The sequence below is a fragment of the Pristis pectinata genome, chromosome 15 (genome assembly GCF_009764475.1).
Source record: "Pristis pectinata isolate sPriPec2 chromosome 15, sPriPec2.1.pri, whole genome shotgun sequence".
Taxonomy (NCBI): domain Eukaryota; kingdom Metazoa; phylum Chordata; class Chondrichthyes; order Rhinopristiformes; family Pristidae; genus Pristis; species Pristis pectinata.
Genome location: NC_067419.1, coordinates 36021531 through 36043281, shown reverse-complemented (window position 1 = coordinate 36043281; position 21751 = coordinate 36021531). Strand labels below are relative to the sequence as shown.

Here is a 21751-nt window from a genome sequence, read left to right as displayed (position 1 = left end):
TAAGATGTTATAATAGACTCAAGTCCCAACTATTTTGGGTAAAGATGGAATCAAGGACCCCAATGGTACAGCAATTAAAAATACACACATGCACAACATTTCAAAAAGGTCTGGTGTATTTATTGTCATTTAACAGCTAATGTCAATTAACAACGCAGAATAAAAACACAAGTTACCCAGTGCAGATTCTGCACTGTTTTATGTAAAAAACTTATTAATGTAAACAATTTCCTGCACTGACAAAAAGGAATTTAAAATATGTCTCATCAACTGGAACATATGCCAAATAGCCACATACAGTTTAAACAACATCAATGCTTCATAGTTTTGGATTTCCATTATTATGTTGTTAAATATATTCCCACAGATTTACAGAGTGCGCTTCTTCTCTGCCAAGAGGAACAAAAATTACACTATTTCACAACATTCAATTTGATTAAAAGATTTGTATATCCATATATATATATATATTATATGTAGCTATAATATATATACTGAGAGAGAGAGAGAAAGAGGAAGCAAACAATGCTGCGTATCAATCACAGGTTTGCTCAATATCTAGGAAGCTCTTACATTAAGACCATCTCAATAAAATACAGAGCCATGGACAGAAGAATACATAGAATGATTCATTTAACATTGTGCAATTCGACTGCTAGTTTGGATTATCAATGTGCATACAATTTAACACCATATCACAAATAAAAATCTGCATCTACATGACATATAAAACATTTAGGGAGTTTTAAAAGTTTCAGAATTTGACAGTTTTTCATGAATTAAACACTTGTGCGTTTCGGCAGCAAGACAATTATGTGGCAAAAAAGAAAATTCACCACATATGTAATAGCACTTTTCACATGTATATATTAATAAATCACATTAAGAGCTCTGTCAGTTTGGAATACAGAAACATTCAATACAGAGCTTATATTGAAATTATACTTCTTTTCCATGTCTCCCACAAACAAATTCAACCAACACTGCTATTCCATAGTTTCATCGACCACAGAGTTTGCAATTATTGTTGAACTGAATTTAACATGAAGAACTTTATTAGACACAGATAAAATGCCACGTGATTTTAGTCAGTTTCATTTTCCTATAACAGAATTTAGAAAATATACCACATTCAGTTAGATATTTTCACTTAATCTGGCAAACAGTCTCTTTTCCATCTCTCTTTGTTAAGCTTCATTAGTTCTCAATGTGCCATCCTATTGCCAAGGTGATTCCACTTCTGGATTTTCTAGCTAGCAAGTATGCCATTACCTTCTTACTCACATACAAATTCGCATTAAAGGTTGCTCTGGATGAAGAGTGTTATCTGGCAGATTCACTGGCTGGTGTCAGGTGAGATCTCACTATCGTAGAGACTCAGAGCATGATGTACAAATCCATACTGTTCACTGGTCTGAATCATTCCTCCTCTGTGAACAAAACAGATAAGATCACTGTCAAAGTAAAGTGACTGCTATCATTTTCCTTCACTGCAAATAGTGGCCCAATATAACTATTCCATATGTTTGCTATTTGCCTATTTGCATAATATTAAAATCATTATCAATTTTCAAGGGGTTTACATTGTTTCGGATATCTGTCTTTTTCAAAAAAATGATGTGTTGATTTTTAATATTCCTTCCATATTTTATGTACACTCCCACATTTTAGCTCCTATCTTTTCTGTCACCTTTTGTTTTTCTTGTATACCTCTCAATTGCCAGGATATGTTCAAGAATTTGAATTTTGTTTTGGTTTTATGTTTACTCTTACCTCCTTAGTTGCCCATGCCTTACATTTCTGGCTCTTGACTCTTAAAGTCTAACTTAGTTTGTATCAGATTCCTTCTTTGAATAGTTTTTTTTTGTCCCTAGAAGCTTTTCTCAGCTTATCATGGACTGTCTCCGAGTTGTCACTTTACCTAAATCTAGAACCTTAGCTACTCCATATCTCTTTCCAATTAACTTGATTACATTATATTCACTATTCTGTGTTTATACATTGTTAGCCTGATAACTAAATCTGGCCTTATATTCATTATTAATTATAGTACTGCTTGGTCTTTTGCTGGTACTGGGATATATTCTTGCAGAAAAATATTGTCAATACACTACATAAATTATTAGTTTATCTGTCATGAGCTAGTACACAATTCTATATGAAAGTTAAAATCTCCCATTAAAACTACATTGCCCTTGCTGGTTTTATCTCATTTATACATGACTTGATATCAGAATATAAAAAATTACTATGGAGTCACAACAGACTGCAGATGCTGCAATCAGGAGCTACAAACAATCTGCTGGAGGAACTCTGCGGATCAAGCAGCATCTGTGGGAGGAAAGGAATTATCGGCTTTTCATGTCAAAACCCTGGATGCTATGTTCGGTTTTAATAAGGCACCAATCAATGAGCTAAAGATATTCCCAAAAAGCATATAGATTTTGTAATAAAACATGAGTAACTTCTGTTTGTTATCAAAGCAAACACAGAATGACAGTAGTGGCTACATGATCTACAAGTAAACTTGCATTGTCTGCATCATAATTTGGACAGAAAGCTATTGGCTGAATCAGAGCACAGTATTTCTTCTCCAGTTGACTTTCAATTTAAAATCTCCAAGGTGGCATAAAAACTAATCTGGAAATCCATCAACATTTTTGAAAGAGCTGAAACAGCTCAAAGAGTATCCAGTACTAATTAGTAATTTTGAAAATTAGACTGTGATAAATAAAAACAAGTACTTGAAAGTGCAATGTGATGTATACTCCAATGGCAACTTCCAACCTGTGACCCCGACCACCAAGAAGGACAAGAGGGCAGGTACATGGAACATTACTATTGGAAGTCCTCCCCCAAGTCTCACACCATCCTGACATGGTAATATATCACGGTCCCTTCATTGTCATGAGGTCTAAATCCCAGCCTAAGAGTACTGTGGGAGGACCTTAGCCGGAAGGATTGAAGAATTTAAGTGGTAGCTCAGCACTATCGTCTCAAGGGGCTCAATTAGGGATCATTAAAATTGTGGGCCTTGCCAGTGATACCCACATTCTGAAAAACAAATTAATAAAAGAAGATGGACCCAATGTTCCAATATTTGTCCTTTGGTGGAATTATCCTAAAACATAAAAATGCACAATTTACAACAGTGGTGGAGATAGATAATTGCGAAAAGAATGATGAAGTTACAAGCTCCAGATTTATTTTGTGGAAGGATCAGGTGCCATCTTATTTTACAGAAAATATCGATTGTTTTATAATTTACTTGTTACTACAAAAATATTAGCAATTACAGTAATTAATTACAATTACAATATTTAAAAGACATTTAGAGGTACATTGATAAGAACGATTTAGAGGGATATGGTTCAAATGTGGGGAAATGGGACTAACTCAAGTACACAACTTGGTCGGTATGGATGAGTTAGACTGAAGGACCTGTTTCTGTGCTGTATAACTCTATGACTCTAATCTTGTGGAGAGAGAAATAACATTTCAAGTTGATGAGTCTCCATCATTGATCTGAAACATTAAGCTCTGTTTTACTCTCCAACAATGCTGCCTGACCTGCTCAGCATTTCCAATATTTTCTGTTTTCTTTTAGATTCCAGCATCTGAAGTATTTAGCCTTCTGCCTTCAAAAACAAAATAGTTTGTGCTTTTGCTGACACATGTCAGGTAACAATTCTGTGGCAGGACAGCCAGCTCCAACAGGAAAATGAAAACTCAAAAGAGCTGCAAGGTCCCTGACCTGAAACGTTGAAGCAGTTTCTGAACCTGAAACAATGTCTTTTCCACAGATACTGCCTGACCTGCTGAGTTTTCCCAGCATTTTCTGTTCCAACAAGAAAATGTCTAACTGCTCTTTCATCTTTAACAGCAATGGTGGTGCTCCTTTGGCCAGAATCTTTATTAGACGGGCATATAAATATTATAGTTATGGGGACAGGATAGAGACTGGGCATTCTCACTCCAATGCCATTTATTAGGCTCAGAGCACTGTGATGGAAATTTAAACATTCACCTGAATGATTGCTGTTGCAACAACGTTCAAGAAATTCAGCACTAACCAAATGAAGTATTCACCCCCTCTCTTTCCAGTTTATTGTACTATATATTTTAGAACATATACAAGAACCCATCTGGGTTATTTCAATAGTGCTTTAGAGGTCTAGAACTTTACCCATCCCATTTGCACTAAATGCACCAAATAGTGGTAACAGCACATTGTACTCTGTCTCTGAAATTCAACGGAAGTGAGTGGAATGAATTTGGAGGCGGAGCAGAATGCTTTGTCACTATGTAATAGTATGTTTTGCCTTAAAGCCAGGGGATTAATCTCTAGGCATATAACTTTTATCTTCCAGAATGAAAATCCATGTCATTGGGAACATTGTCTCCTTTGTCTCCACCAAGGCTAATAGAACCTTGATTTTAATATGTACTCCCACTTCATCAATCCAGGAAACACCACCTAAGTGGGGTTTCCCCTACACCTCAGAGCAATGAGTCCTTGCCAGTGTTACTCAAAGCTTGAAATGTATTTGTCCTAGTTCCAACCTCAAGGAAAACAAATAATATCCAATCCAAGGCATTTTATCCATTTTGCTCCCACCTTCTTTATCCTAGTATTGCACAGTGAAAGTCAATGAACATCTCCTCCTCTGGAACCACCTTGTCCTTTGCTTCTCAACCCATTCTTCTTTAGCCATGGCCCCTCAACCACTCCCCACCACCTCACCGCACCACCATCTAGAATTTACAGGAATTTGCTCCATGAAGTTCACCACTTGCTCACACTGTCTCTTTTGGACTTGGCTCTTCAACTTTTGAACTAACTGCTTCTTCTCAGATAAAATGTACCCCCCCCCCCCCACATCAACATTACTTTCAGAACAAAGAATCCAGTCTTGACCATTACATTTGCTTAAATTGTTGCTTGTTTCTGCTTGTAAAGAGGTTGAATGAATCATCGCCATCCAGCTCTATTCCTGACTCTCCCACAACTTCCTGCTTAAGTTCCCCTGTGTGGATGTGGTTTCTGACTTGCTTAACTCTGACATTAACTTCAAATAGCACTGCCTTTCATTGCTAGTTTACATACTAGTACCACTTTTACTCTTCCAAATCTTCTTTGCTATGAATTCCCCTTCCATCTCACCTGTACCCCCACTTCAATGGCAACTGCTTCTGCCTCATCCCAAAAGCTTCTCCAAATGCCTTTGTTCACCTCTCTTATATTTGCACAACTTCCCTGTAAAGAAAGGTGGAAGGATTTTTGATAGGAATGTCAATAAGTAAACATAGAATGGTATATTAAAAGCCAGGAACACCACCAGCATCAACTTTCGTTAGGTTAATGCATTATAGCTTCAGATTACAGTATAGCCTCCACCCTGTAATCCTGATTTAGAGGTGTAATGGGTTGCCTAATTTTAGTAAGTTAATTGTGTTGCTCCATCCAGAAGAAATGTGCATCTCAATTTAGACAGTGATCTGACCAGATAATTAACATCTGTTTTAATCAGAAATGCATACGTCTTGCTTCAACAAAATAGGCCATGTTAGTCTGTAAAGACTGCAGCCTTATTTAGTTCTGCATACACTATTCTGCATTCTGCCCAAATATTGTGGCATGACCAAGTCAGGTGTGCAAAAGTATATTTAAAATACCATATCCAGGAGGAACAGCACAAAAGGCTAAACCTGGATAACTATGGAAATATTATCTCCTGCAACAGCAAGCAAATTGTTTCCAAAATACCGAATGCATTACCTGCTGAGAATTGCTCGGCATGATCATAACTTCAGAAACAGCAGACGAAGAATAAAATAAAGGACCAAAAGAAATTGCCAGGGTGCTATGGAGCAACATGGGGTTTAAAGGAAAATAGCAACATGGAAGCCATTCCAAAGTATTTATGATTCTACATTTTCTATGCTTGCTGGTGGAAGACTGTTGTGACAGTTGCTCATGATTTATGTGGAACTCACTGGAACACTTTGCTTTACACTTGACAAACTCACCTCTTGGAGCTATTCTTCAGCTGCACAGCCAATGGAAATTACAAGATACGTGCTCAATGTTGTTTGACTCTTTAATGCTCACTTTGGTTTTTGTGGTGACACAATCCTCCAGATCACCTTATAGGAACATTGACAAAAAAGCTGAATTGCAGAGGTGAGGTGAGAGTGACTTCCCTTGACAACAAGGCAAAATGTGAGAGAGAGAGAGACACGAGAGACCGCAGATGCTGGAATCCAGAGCAACGCACAAATAACTGGAGGAACTCAACAAGTCAGGCAGCATCTATGGAGGGAAATGGACAGTTGACATTTTGGGCCAAGACCTTTCATCTGGACTAATGACTGAGTCCAGGTGAAGGGTCTTGACCTGAAACATCGACTGTCCATTTCCCTCCATAGGTGCTGCCTGATTTGCTGAGTTCCTCCAGCAAAGTGTGAGTGAATGCGGCACAAAAGAAAATTAAGTCAATGGGAAATTCTGCACGTGCTGGAAGATGGCAGTGGTTTTGGAGGCCAAACATCCCAGCCCCAGGATATTTTTGCAGGGAGTGTCAGGACAGTGACCTTGGTCCAGACATCCTTAGTTGTTTCATCGATGAATTTCCTTCCACTATAAAGTTTGAAGTGAGTATGTATGCATTATGTTCAATTCCATTCACATCTTGGAAAATGAAGCAGCCCAAGTAACACTCACAAAACCTCAGTTCCATCAGGGATAAACTAACTCAGATGAATTGCACCCGAGACATGCAATGTGTTACGAACCAGGTTGCTCCTTGGTGAGTGTCCCTTTAAGGCACCTGGACGGTGGTACAGTAGTGTGTGTGTGGTTTTATCTGACTACTAAGAGTGGGAGCGGAAAAAGCGTCTATACCTGGAATGCTGTAAGAGTCTGAAAGAAATTCACTGGACGTGCTGGCAAGGGCACAGACAGACTGAGAGAGAGAGAGAGATAGAGAGAGAGAGAGATGGGTAAAAGTTGGTAGCACTGACTGCCAGTCTCTGTATCTACGAGTGAATCACAATCGTTGTGATTGTCACTATACAATCCACGTATGGATTTTTGGAGTAATCTGTGGAGTCCACTTTGTCGTTAACCTGTATCAGGAATCAGGTACATCTGTGGGTGGCCACGTATCGATCGAAGTGGCAGATATCTGTGACTAAAAGCAACAGAGTTCTTCGGCAATTGAGATGTCGTATCTTTCCATCGTGGAACTTATGGATTTCGTAAACTCCTCTCTATTTTCCCTACATTCTACTGTGGTTTTCAAAAGCCTTTGCTAATCGTTTTGCTCCATGACTTGCTGGACTGAACTTTGAGAACTGTTCCTAGACTTGGGGTTTGGGAACTTGCCACACACACACTTCCAGTTTATTTTGGGGTCAATGTCTAATATCTAACGTTTTTATTTAAACAGATTTTAACATTTATACATGGCTCCTTGTGTTTCTATTGTTGCTAGTACGTAACAAATGGGACAATGATTTGTTTATTAGAAGGACTTATTCATTTGGGCAAGGTTGCCCAGTGGTAGTCCAACTGGAAAATATCATTAATAATTTCATCAGTGGGGCTAACTGCTATATTCTTCCTCACCATTCTCATGGTGCAATCTTACAGGTTCAAAGGAAACCTCCAAAGGAGACATGAGAGTCTGCAGATCCTGTAATCTGGATCATAAAACAAACTGCTGGAGGAACTCTGCAGGTCAGGCAGCATCTGTAAAGGCGTCGGGATAATTGACATTTCAGGTTGAGACCCTGCATCAGGATCCTGCGGTAGCATAGAGATAGTTGACCTGAAATGTTAACTATCCCTCTGCCTCCACAAATGCTGCATGGCCCCTTCACTCATGCATTCATTTTATTTTCTATTCTCTGCATTTCCTACTGGAAGATTGTCATAACAAGATCCCATACATAATGTTATGCATTAACTTTTTAAATGAATTGACAATGTATATAAGTGGAGATAATACTAATTTTTCAAGATGCCACCATTTTGATGCAACAGGGCAAAACCTAATTTATATGCTGAACACATACACAGATTTGTTTTGCAAATATTTCAGTTATTTTCTGCCTTAGAGAATAAATATTGAAGTAAAACTGTCAGGAGACCATCCTTGTAGATAAAAGTCACTCACACACAGCAGCTGTGACCTTCTGTAGATCACAAGACCACAAAAAGTGTAGCATTTTTCTTGTCACTAATACTAGTAGACTGCTCTGCATCCTGTCTGAGCATTAGGTAGCTGTCTCAGTCACACACTATGACTCAAGAATAAAAAAATTTCTCCACGCCAACACTCTTACCATTATAGACAAAACTATTTGTCATGTCTTGTTTACCACCCCTATTCAATGGTTTATAGGAATTATTTTTAAAATTACACACCTGAATGTAAAAACATATTTTCAAAATGGAGCTTTTATTCTAAAATCTAGATATTCTTTGATAAGAAAATCCATATCTTGAAATAAAAAGTTTTTTTTTCCAGAAATCTGACCCTTTGATTTATTACTCCCCATCATTCCCAACTGAGAGGATAAGCAGACCATCAGCATGAAGATTTTACATATATATTGGTCAATAGCCAGTGCTGGGAGATGCTGGAGACACATGTTGGAGACCACTTTGATGGTCTTCAATGTCCTTTTCCTAACCACAATGTATTTCATTTTCACTTGGAAGCTCCCAGATAGGTCGGGTGTGAGAGATCATCTTCTGAGGAACCACAGCCACGACCTAGAATCCAGCCCTCCACATGCACACTAATATCTTTTCATTAACGACTTTAATAATTTTATGAATTGTGCTCCATAGCTTCACCTATGCCTTCACTATTAGCAAGTCTTGCCAAGCTGATGAAGTGACCAACTTTTGGAATTTAATGGCTGAAGTAACTACAATACCAAAAATTAAATGAAATGGTTAATATCAGCTATAATGGCCATGGATCAACTAAGCAAATAAGTATCCAGTTTTAGCAACAATTTATAAACACAACCACTAATTTTGATGGATTTTGATGAATAACTTGCAGAATTGTTTTATGATGACAGGCTTCCAAATCTTGATGAATTAGGGTTAAATTGTATTAGATCAAATTAGTCATTGATCAAGAATGCAAAAGACGAACCATTAGAGCTCTCTGAACTGCTCAGATTAAACTTGTCCAGACTGTTCACACTGTTCAATGAATTCTGGTTAATTAGCAAATCACTGTGATAAATCCTCATCCACATTATGAAAAATACAAGCTTGTTTTGCCTTGCCCATTTCGAACCAACGAAAGAAAGGCTTGCATTTACATTCTGCCCTTTATATCCCTTTCAGGATTTCCTGAAGTGCTTTACACAAACATTTTTATGTGTAATCACAGCAGGGAGAGGAAGGGAGGGAGGGATAAAAACTGGAGGACAAAATGAATTGAAAGAGAAAGGAACACAGTTGTGGGCCCATACATTTGCTTAGGTGCAATGAGGCCATCTGTAGTTTTCAGAGATCCCTAGACTTATAGGAACTTGGCGTAGGTCACTGTGTGATAACAATTCCCCCAACTGCTGTCATACACTGACTTACACCAAGAAATGCCAAACAGCAAATTTGAAGTAATGTAATTAAAAACTTAATTTTTAGCCTAAATACTGATTATAAACTGGTGAGCTCAGCGGTGCTTTAATGTTCAGGAATCAGATTGGTAAACCTGACATTTGCAGTATGGGATAAAAACAGAACAAGCAGGAAACACTCAGCTGGTCAGACAACAACTGTCGAAAGAGAAGCAGAGTTAATGTTTCAGGTCAAAGGCCATTCATCAGAACTGGAAGAGTGAGAAAGCAAATTAGTTTGAAGAAAGGGTGCGTAAGGGATGGATAGAACAAAGGGAATTTCTCTGATAGGTTGAGGCTCTGGTTTCAGTAGTGATATGTTTATTGGTAAAGATTGCTGGCCTTTGAGCTTGTTACCTTAGAGCAAAGTAAAGAGAGAGGGAGACAATAGCTTCCATTACATCCAAGACAAAGTGAGGTGAGAGACACAGGATGTGGATGGTCTGCCAACACATGGAGTGGGTTCTGCCAATCCCCAGCAATGGCCCACAATCACCCTGCCAGCCAGGGTGCAGCCCAGACTTGGTATCTCAGTGCTGGGCCATCACATACCTGCCCCAGCCCACTCATCACCAGTTCCACTCTGGCTGAGTGCAATTCATTGCTGGGGGGAGCATCAGTGGAGAACAGGAACTTGCACCACGTTCCCGGCACCCAGGTTCCCAGGACAGCAACGTGCAGCCTGAATGAATGTCCTTTTAAATTGTAGTGGTATATATCTCTTTCAGTGTTTGGACTGGAGGAACAAGACCATTACAATGAATAAAAATGTAGATGTTGGTTCTACACTAAGTCCAGAGCTGCCTTGATTTCAAGCAATCACACGTTCAGTTTAGTTCTCCTTCCTGGGTCAAGGTACTGGTCAGCTCCACAGTAGGAGCCTGTGAGTTGGAATCCAGCTGAGTGTTGTTGGTGAACAACTGTCACTTGATAGCACACTGCTTATGACACTTACTGTTAATCTTACAGGTGAGGTTACAAGTCCACATCTACCATTATGCTTGAAAATCAAAAACAACACAAAATGTTGGAAATACTTAGCAGGTAAGGCAACATCTGTGGGATAGAGTTAATGAATCAGGTCATAGGCCCTTCAAATATAAGTTTACTCTGTTTCTTTTTCCACAAATACTGCCTGATTTGCTTGGTGTTTCTAGCATCTTAGACCATAAGGTGTAGTACTGGTACTGGTATTGGTTTATTATTGTACAGTGAAAACTTGTCTTGCATACTGTTCGTACAGGTCAATTCATTACACATTGAGTTACATTGAGTTAGTACAGAGTGCACTGAGGTAGTACAGGTAAAAACAATAACAGTACGGAGTAAAGTGTCATAGCTACAGAGGAAGTGCAGTGCAGGTATAGGAGCAAGATTAGGCCATTTGGCCCATTGAGTCTGCTCTGCCATTCAATCATGGCTGATTATTTTTCAAGCCTATTCTCCTGCCTTCTCCCCATAACTCTTAACCTCTTTACCAGTCAAGAATCTATCAGTTTCTGCCTTAAATACACACAATGACTTGACCTCCACAGCCCCCTTGTAGCAATAAATTCCACAGATTCACCACCCTGGCTGAAGAAATTCCTCCTCACCTCAGTTTTAAAGTGGCGTCCCTTTATTCTGAGGCTGTGCCCTTGGATCCTAGACTCTCCCACTGATAGAAACTTACTCTCCGTGTCCACTCTATCCAGGCCTTTTGGTGTTCAGTAGACTTCAATGAGATCCCCCCTCATTCTACTGAACTCAATGGAATATAGGACCAGAGCCATCAAACACTCTAAATACATTAAGCCTTTTATTCCTGTGATTATTCTTGTGAACAATTTTCTGCTTCTATGTCTCTATCTTGCTTATTCCCTTCCTTCTTCTTGTAAAAACATTCATTTCTCTTTGTTTCTCTGTGTATCTTATGTCTGCTCTGACGATTTTACTTCTCACACCAGAGTTCTGTAATTGACTTATTTAATCACCCAATATTTCCCCTCGGCAGCACTTCAGAGACCTGTGAGAGTGTTGCTTCCATTTCCTGCACCTCAGGTGCTCAACATTCTCTAACATCAATCCCAGGAACTCACCTTTCACCAGCCCCTGCATTTGCTAAACCATCTTCCTCCATTTTTGCCACCTACATCATATTCCCCATTACCAAGTAATCTTTCTCTACATCCTCTTGATCAAAGCTACCAAGGTTATTTAAATCCAAATATAGTTCATTCCGCTACATTAAAAAAAATCCTTTCATATGTTGCTCAAAGCAGAGCGAGCAGAAAATAAGTAGAAAAAATACTTACATTAGTAATACTTGATAAAAAATAATTGGAAACAGAATTTATTCAATGAAAGATCAAGATGCAAGTGCTGGAGGTACAAGCTACCTATCAATACCATGGGGCCAATATATTAATTGGTTAAAATTTTAACATTCGAGTTAATTATCAGAATGCAAGCAAATGTTGTCAGTGCCAGTGTGGGATTGTAGAATTGATACTTGATAATCTCCCCTTTCAATTCCTCTAGAATTGTCTATTCCAGAGGATTATGGAGACTAGATCACTGGGGATACTTATAGAAAAAGTAGATAAATTTTTGAAGGATCTACTTGTGGGTGATGGGGAACTGGCAGAGGAGTTGAGACCAGGGGCAGATCAGCCATGAACATATTGAATGGAGAGGCAGGCTTGAGGGGCTAAATGGCCTTCTCCTGCTCCAATGCCCTGGGATTGGAAGGCAGTGACTAGTGGTGTCCCACAGGGATCGGTTCTGGGACCTCTACTTTTTGTGATATTTATAGATGACTTAGACAAGGGGGTGGAGGGCTGGGTTAGTAAGTTTGCGGACGACACTAAGATCGGCGGTGTTGTGGATAGTGTGGAGGGCTGTCGGAGCTTACAGAGGGATATTCATTGAAAGTTGCCTCACAGGTGGAAAGAGCAGTTAAGAAGGCCAATGGGATGTTGGCTTTCATAAGTCGCGGGATTGAGTTTAAGAGCAGCGAGCTGATGATGCAGCTTTACAAAACTCTAGCTAGGCCACACTTAGAGTACTGTGTTCAGTTCTGGTCGCCTCATTATAGGAAGGATGTGGAGGCATTGGAGAGGGTGCAGAGGAGATTTACTAGGATGCTGCCTGGATTAGAGAGTATTGAATATGAGGAGAGGCTTAAGGTGCTAGGGCTTTATTCACTGGAAAGGAGGAGGATGAGAGGAGACATGATAGAGGTATATAAAATATTGAGAGGAATAGATAGACAGTCAGCGCCTCCTTCCCAGGGCACCAATGCTCAAGATGAGAGGGCATGGCTTTAAGGTCAGGGGTGGGAGGTTCAGGGGAGATGTCAGGGGGAGGGTTTTCACCCAGAGAGTGGTTGGTGCATGGAATGCACTGCCTGGGGTGGTGGTGGAGGCAGATACATTGGACAGGTTCAAGAGCTTGTTGGATAGGCATATGGAGGAGTGTGGGATTGGGGGATATGAGGGAGGAAGGGGTTAGGTAGTGTGAGGGTGGTTTGATGGACGGCACAACATGGTGGGCCGAAGGGCCTGTTTTGTGCTGTATGGTTCTATGGTTCTATGGTTCTTCTGTTCTCACATTCTTATTTATGTATAATGTTTATGTTTCCACTGGAAATGTGGGGGAAACTTAGGAGACTTTGAATATAGACTTCACTTTTAGTTATTTAGCCATAGTCATTGCAGAGCTAAACAAAGGAGAAACTAAGTTAAAGCTATTTGTGAAAGTAGAAATTGTCCTGAACCCAAAACATTACCTATTAAAATGGCTGAAACCAATCATGACTCTGAAGAAGGGTCCTGACCCGAAATGTTGACTGCCTGCTTTTCTCCATGGATGCTACCTAGTCTGCTGAGTTCCTCCAGCATCATCATGTTTTTCATCTAGATTCCAGCATCTGCAGTCCTTTGTTTCTCCAACCATGGCTCAGTTTCCCCAGAACAGTAGTTCTTTGGGCGAAGTTTTATACTTGACAAAAGTAAATGTTCTCATGGTACTACTTACAGTAGACTAGAAGTACTTCCAATGCCTTGATTAAAGTGCACCAAGAAATGCTTATTGTTGGTATTGTAGAGCCTTTCGTCTTACTGCTGGTAATGCTGGAGTTTACTGATATAGCAACAATAACAATGGCCCCAGAGTAATTTATTTTATGAACTTTTGAACTTCATGACTGACATGGCGTCTGGAACCAAAGAGGAATAGGATGCCTACAGCAAGTTTAAGGCAGGAACATTTGTGTGGAATTTGTATGCAGTTTTTGGATTTCCTCTGCTGCTATGTTTATGTTAAGTGCAGGCATGATTTGGATTGTTTGATTTCTTATATGTTCTTATATTTGCAGAATTTGCAATCAATGTTCCTGTGAAGCAAGGTAGTATAGATGGGGCACTTTTGGAAGTTTTGTTCATGTAACTTTTGACAACAACATATAATGGAATAAATCATAATCTTCAGTGAAGCAGCAAGTCAGAAAAATAATTCAGGAGAGGAGGTGGGGAGGTAGGATGTGGGAATTGGTATACGGTGGGCAACTGATTGGCTCCTGCTGGTTTTCTATCCCCGATAAAAGTGCATTGTAAAACCAAACATAGGAAGCATAAAGGACTCCAGATTAATATTTTTTGATGTAACATATGGAGTATTTTGCATTTAACCTTTACATCAACTGTCAAAACATTTGTTGTGCTAACCATTATCAGCTGCTGTTTATTGTTGGAAGAAGAAGGAGTGCATTCCTCATAGTTCCCTTTTTGAATGGTTACTTTTATATCTTTGTTGCGAGATTCTTGCCCTCCTCTCTAGGAGGTGCTGACTTGTACTAGGGTATGGTTTTACAGGCGCCTCTTACTTGTCTAATTGACCATTATTCATCTACGAAGCTTATAAAACTGCTTAATGAGTGTTGTCTAGCTTTCAATTTTTTGTGGGAGATGAACAGGAATCTCAGATCCCATACTCACCTGCCATCATTCTGTCCACTTTCCAGCCAGGAGTAGGTTGGAAAAGGCTGCAAACAGGCCAAATCCTGATCTACCGCTGTCTTACTTTCGTATTTACAAATAATTCTACTAAAAAAGGGTTGAACAGGAAGCAATAATTTGCATTTATACAGCACTGTTAATGAAGTAAACTGTTATCGAGTTATACAGCAGGGAAACAGGCCCTTTGGCCCAACTCATCCATGCCCAGCAAGGTGCTTTCCTGAGCTAGTCGCATTTACCTGTATTTGGCCCATATCCTTCTAAACCTTTCCTATCCATGAATCTGTCCAAATGTCTTTAAAACATTGTAATTGTACCCACCTCTACCACTTCCTCTGGCAGCTTGTTTCATATACCTAGCACGTCTGTGTGTGAAAGTTGCCTCTTGGGTCCACTTTAAATCTTTCCCCTCTCACCTTAAACCTATGCCCTCTAGATTTAGGCTCCCCTACCATGGGAAAACTATGACCATTCACCTTATCTATGGCCCTCATGATTTTATACACCTCTAAAGGTCACCCTTCTGCCTTCTCTGCTCCAGGGAAAACAGTCCCAGCCTCTCCAGTCTCTCCTTATAACTCAAGCTCTCTAGTCTCGGCGACATCCTTGTGAATATTTTCTGCACCCTCTCTAATTTAATTATATCCTTTATACAGAAATGCACACAATATTCCAGATGCAGTCTCACCAATGTCCTATACAGCTGTAACATGATATCCCAACTCTTGTACCCATGCCCTGTCCAATGAAGGCAAGCATGCCATATGAAAAACACTATGATGCTGGAGGAACTCAGCAGGCCAGGCAGCATCCATGGAGAAAAGCAGGTGGTCAATGTTTTGGGTCTTCTTCTGGACTGAAGATAGGAAAAGGGGAAGCCCAATATATAGGAGGGAAAAGCAGAGCAGTGACAGGTGGACAAAAGAGGGGAGGTGGGGTGGGCACAAGGTGGTGATAGGTAGATGCGGGTAAGAGATAGTGATAGGCAGGTGTGGGGGAGGGGAGAGCAGATCCACTGGGGCATGGGTCAGAGGTAAGGAGAGAAAAAAAGGGGGGTAGAAAAAAGAGAGATAGGCTAGGAAAGGGAAGAAAAGAAGAGGCGTGGTTGGGAGTGGGTGTGGGGGTGGGATGTGGGGAATACTTAAAGTGGGCCATATGCCTTCTTCACCAACGTGTCAACCTATGTTGCCATTTTCAGGGAATTACATCCTGGTAGCCCTAGGTTTCTCTTTTTTACAACGCTCTGAACCCATGCAGTACATGCTCAAAAGAATATAGTATTTTTTGAGGATTTTTCTGTTGTATCATACAGTACCATTATGTATGATCCGGTGAATATTCTAAATCCTTGTACCATAATGGAAATCAGCACTTTTAATGCTCTGATAAGCTGCAGATGGATGCCACCCAAAAGAATCTCAGGGTCAAAATGCAGGCACTCGAGTGGCAAGATGAAAGGAGGAAGAATGAAAGGAAGCCTGAGCAAAATATTCAACGTGTGGGTATGGAGAAGCTTACATGAGTAAGGAGAGACAAGGGCTCTGTGAAAAAGTAATTTACATTTCCTGCTGCCTTTCAGAGACCTAGAATCCCCTGGGAGTTATTGTGGACTCGATGTCATTATTAGTGTAAGACCGGCCAACAGGTGGTTTTGGATTTTGCCATTTCTAACCTAGCACAGGATCTGAAAAGTGATTCCACAGCAAGATGCTGGGGAAATCCCAGGACAATTGGGTTTGGTTACTTGTCACGATGTGAAGTCCAATGGTCAGGTAAACAGGCAGATCAGTCTCCCAAATCTATCGGTAGGACCCCGAACTCCATTATTCACCACAAGTACGTGTAAAGTACAACATGGGGTAATTTAAGTGATTGAACGTTGATATCTTGAATCACCCAGAAAATTCGGCACAGTCCACCCCAAAATGTTAGAGGTACTCAGTTCATCAGCATTTATGATGGCAAAAATTAGTTCAGATTATGGGTGGGATCCTTCCTTTAGCCGGCAGTCAAGAAAGCAGAAAAAATGGAGCAATCTAATAAGAGGTGAATCATACTTTTAAAAAGGAATGAAAAAGAGAAATGTCGATAGCTTCAGGAAACGGTCAACTTATGAAATACGAAAGAGAATGAAATTTGAAAATTAAAATCTTCTACGGTGATCAGACTGAAATCCAAACAAAGTTGCAAAAATACAACTTCAGATACTAAAGATGTCTAGTGCAATGACAGGTCATTGAATCTGAATCCAGCTGTTTAAATGGTCTTTATCCTTGTGATGCTACCAACATTATGATAAAATGCAAGAGTTCTATTCTTTTGACACATTGCTTGGATACTCAAGTACTTTTGTATTCCAAGATATGCAATATTTTTTCCATAATCTAGTATATCTGGTTGACTTGACTTTAATGATTCTCCCACTATAGTGTGAAATGTATCTACAGTCTCTGTGCACTTTCCAGTCACCAGTCCAATTATTCTATTAAGCTTAATAACCGTGCTTACTAATAGCATGATTTAAACACATCCAGTTCTCAGGGGATTAATTATTCTATGTAACAATGCTGCTGACGTGGATTGGCAGAACGTTTATCCTGGTGACACAGCTGCCCAATAACAAAGCAAACACTTTTTAGTCGTTTTGGCAACTTTACACTGAACATGTCACGCATACAGTACTTCTTGAATTCCTGATCAGAGGTGCTTTATATTGCTATATTTGTTTTTACTGCGTTTTTTTTATTTAGGGTCTGAACATCAAAATTGCTAGCCTTTTAAGGACGAGCAGGAAGAGAATATTTTAGAGGTCCAGTCCACCAAAAAACTTCTACAAAGCAAAGATAAATCTTTAGTAAAAAACAAATAAATACTGGAACTAACGGTGATTATATTGTCAGCCTGGTAGTTTTGAAAAATTTGATTATGAAGATGATTACTTACAACTTAAAACACTGCATTAAGTGTGCAAGTAAGAAATGCATCTTTGAGACAAATGCACAAAGTAATTAAGTTGGAGTTATATTATAATGGGCTGGTTTGTGCTGGGACTTATGACATGCCTTTTTTGGGCATGGACTGAGGAAGATGACCTGCACTAGAAATCTGTCTCACGAGACTGAGGGGCTCCAAGGAGTGACTGGGCTTCAAGCAACAAGTCCTGGGGTCCTGCCTCCAGAATGTCTTTCAATAGCTCAGCACGGTTAAAGTTTTTAAATGTCAGCAACATGTGAAACATATTTTAAAAAGACTTAAATAATTAAAAAAGCAAAAATTTGAAAAAAAATTAAAAGACTTAAAAGCAAACAAATCTAATTAAAAATAACTTAAGTCAACTATTAACCTGCATGTACCTTAATGTACAGCTTTTGTGATGCTATTCAAATAAATGGGGATGCATTACTTACATTGTCCTTTCATGGCGTAAAGTTGAGGGGCTGGCTGCAAAGTGAATCTGGTCCTTCTCTTAGCGCATCGGTGCTGTTCCACTGGGCTCATTAGTGAGTCCAATAGGGGCAGGGAGGTGAGCTGCATCTGCATCTGCATCTAATGTCCAACTTGTCTCAGACTTTCGCTATTGGCTGTGTATGCGTGGAAGTCCAAGCCCAAGTGGCTAAACAGTTGGCTGTTCTACCAGTTAATTTACTTTGGCCCAATGTTCTTGCCACTTTGTATTTGTTGCATTTTAATTAGTTTACAAATTGGGGCCTTTCTGGAGGGTACCATTCTCTGTAGGGCAAAAACAGGATGATGGGCTTGAAGTAATGTGTAGCTCTGTCAGCTGTGGCCGAGTTGGTAACATTCTCACTAGAAGACTGTGAGTTCAAGTCCCAGTCAAAAGCTTAACAACCAAGGTTGACACTGAAGTGCAGTACTGAAGGAGTGATGCATAGCTGGTGGTGACATCTTTCAGTTGAGATATTAAACTGTGTCCTCTTTATTCTCTCAGGTGAAAAAATCCCCCTGTAATACCTCACGAAGAACTGGGCAGTTCTCAATGTACTAACCATTGTTTATCTTTCAATCAAGATCGGAAAAATGAGTTTGCTTGTCATTGTCACATTGGTGTTTATGTGAGTTTGACGTGCGCGGATTGTCTGCTGTACTTCCTGCAATACGGCACTGTCTCGGTTTTAGAAGTATTTCACTCCCTATTAAGAAATTTGGAATATTTAAAGGCTCTAAAAAGCATGTATAAATGCAAGTTGTTTCAATTTTCCTTTTACTAATGTTTACATACAAACATGTTTCCTGCCAACCTCACAGCTGATAGAAAAACCGGCACAGACTGCGGGGAACTCATATTCACTTCACAAGATCACAAGACAAGGGAGCAGAAGTAGGCCATTCGGCCCATTGAGTCTGCTCCAAAGAAAAGGGGAAAAAGAAAAAAAGAAATGAGAAATGTTGGGGGGGGGAGTCTGCTCCATGAGCAAAAAAAAACTATTCTAACCCCAATTTCCGGCCTTATCCCCATATCCCTTGACTAATTAGATATCCATCTATCTCCTCCTTAAATGCCTCTAATGATCTGGCCTCCACTGCTGTACCTGGCAAGGAATTCCATAAATTCACTACCCTCTGGCTAAAGAAATTTCTCCTCATCTCTGTTTTAAACCTGTACCCTCTTATTCTAAGATTGTGCCCTCTGGTCCTGGACTCACCCACCAAGGGAAACAGCTTGGCCACATCTACTCAACAGTAGATGTCCAGTCCTGTCAACATTTTAAATGTTTCTGTGAGGTCCCCTCTCATTCTTCTGTGCTCCAGTGAGTACAGTCCAAGAGCAGACAAACGCTCATCATATGTAAGCCCTTTCATTCCGGGAATCATCCTCATAAATCTCCTCTGAACCCTCTCCAACATCAGCACATCCTTCCTAAGATATGGGGCCCAAAACTGTACACAGTATTCCAAATGAGGCCTCACAAGTGCCCTGTAGCGCCTCATCAACACTTCCTTACTTTTATGCACTATACCTTTTGAAATGAATGTCAACATAGCATTCACTTTCCTTACCACTGATCCGACCTGGTGGTTAACCTTTAGGGTATTTTGCATGAGTACCCCCAGTCCCTTTGTACTTCTGTACTTTGAATTTTCTCCCCTTCTAGATAATAATCTGCCCATTTATTTCTGTTTCCAAAGTGTACAACTGCACATTTCTCAACATTGAATTTTATCTGCTATTTCCTTGCCCATTCTCCTAAACTATCTAAGTCTCTCTGCAACCTTCCTGTCTCCTCAATACTTTCTACTCCTCCACCTATCTTGGCGTCATCCGCAAACTTAGCCACAAAACCATTTACTCCATCATCCAAATTGTTAATGTACAGAGTAAAAAGAAGCGGCCCCAACACCGACCCCTGCGGAACACTAGTAACCGGTAGCCAACCAGAACAGGATCCTTTTATTCCCACCCTTTGCTTTCTGCCAACCAGCCAATGCTCCACCCATTCTGTTATCCTACCTGTAATTCCATGACCGCTCATCCTATTAATCAGTCTCTTGTGTGGCACCTTGTCAAAGGCCTTTTGAAAGTCTAAATACACAACATCTACTGCCTCTCCCTTATCCACTCTACCTGAGATTTCTTCAAAAAACTCCAATAGGTTGGTCAGGCAGAATCTTCCCTTCACGAAACCATGTTGGCTAGGACCTATCTTGCCTTGCACCTCTAGGTATTCCATAACCTCATCCTTGAGGATTGATTCTAATAACTTTCCCACCACCGATGTCAGACTAATAGGTCTGTAATTTCCTTTATGCTGCCTCCCACCTTTCCTATACAGCGGAACTACATTTGCAACCCTCCAGTCCTCTGGAACCATGCTGGAGTCCATCGATTTCTGGAAAATTATCACCAATGCCTCTGCTATCTCTAAAGCCACCTCCTTCAGAACCCGGGAATGCACCTCATCCAGTCTGGGAGACTTATCAGTCTTTGGTCCATTTAGCTTTCCTAGCACCTTCTCTCTAGTAATCTTAACTGGACTCAGTTCCATTTCTTGAGACCCCTGACTATCCGGTATATTGCTGATGTCCTCCACAGTGAAGACCGATGCAAAATACTCATTTAGTTCCTCTGCCATCTCTTTATCATCCATTATAATCCCTCCCACACCATTATCAATTGGTCCTATATCAACTCGTGTCTCTCTTTTACTCCTTATATATTTAAAAAAACTCTTAGTATCCTTTCGAATGTTATCTCCCAACTTCCTTTCATAATTCATCTTTTCTTTCCTAATGACCTTCTTAGTTTCTTTCTGCAGGTTTTTAAAAGTTTCCCAGTCTTCTGTTTTCCCACTAATTTTTGCTTCCTTGTATGCCCTCCCTTTTGCTTTTATTTTAGCCTTCACCTCTCTCGTTATCCACATTTGTGCCTTTTTTCCATTCAAAACCTTCTTTTTTCCTGGAATATATCTATCCTGCAATTTCCTTATTTCCTGTAGAAATTCCATCCATTTCTGCTCTGCCGTCCCTCCAGCTAGCTTACTCTTCCAATCAATTTAGGCCAGCTCCTCTCTCATACCACTGTAATTTCCTTTGTTCCAATGAAATATCGATATACCAGTTATCAGCTTCTCCTTCTCAAATTTGAAACTGAACTCAATCTTGTACGAAAATTAAAATTTCAAGCCACATATTGCATCAGGAATAAAAATTTCAGGTTTTAATGTGATTGATACTGATGGCATAAAAATACATTCAAAGAAGCAGAAAATTTCATTTCCGCTCTACTTTTCTGGGCAATTTTATCCTTGCTTTCACCCAGTGTAATTGCAGGATACTAGTTGGTGTGGGGCAGAATCAGAGCCATTATATTCAGATCTATTTTGGGCATGGGTTTCAGTAGAAAGGAGCATAAATGATCAAAGGAACCTGATTGTCTAAGTTTTCTGGATTTTTATTTGTTTTATCCCCCTGTAAAACATGTCCTTGGAAATAAAAACACAGGAATATTTTCCCTAATGAAACAAAACAAGGATAAAGACACTTTGCATTTTCATTTGATATGAGCAAGAATTGATTATTTCACCACATTACCTGATTTCAACTCAGGCTCCTCAGCTCAGTATTCTGGAGCTAAGCAGTGGGTAAAA

General features: G+C 39.9%; 1 protein-coding gene across 1 annotated transcript in view; it reads right to left on the bottom strand.

The window, feature by feature from the left end:
* Window positions 1-98: 98 nt before the first annotated feature.
* LOC127578371 (receptor-type tyrosine-protein phosphatase R-like) overlaps window positions 99-21751 on the bottom strand; it is a 175858-nt gene continuing 154205 nt past the window's right edge. Inside the window, exon 15 of the mRNA XM_052030316.1 lies at window positions 99-1430. Coding sequence (XP_051886276.1) covers window positions 1337-1430 — 94 coding nt within the window. The 3' untranslated portion in view covers window positions 99-1336. The remainder of the gene's footprint in view (window positions 1431-21751) is intronic.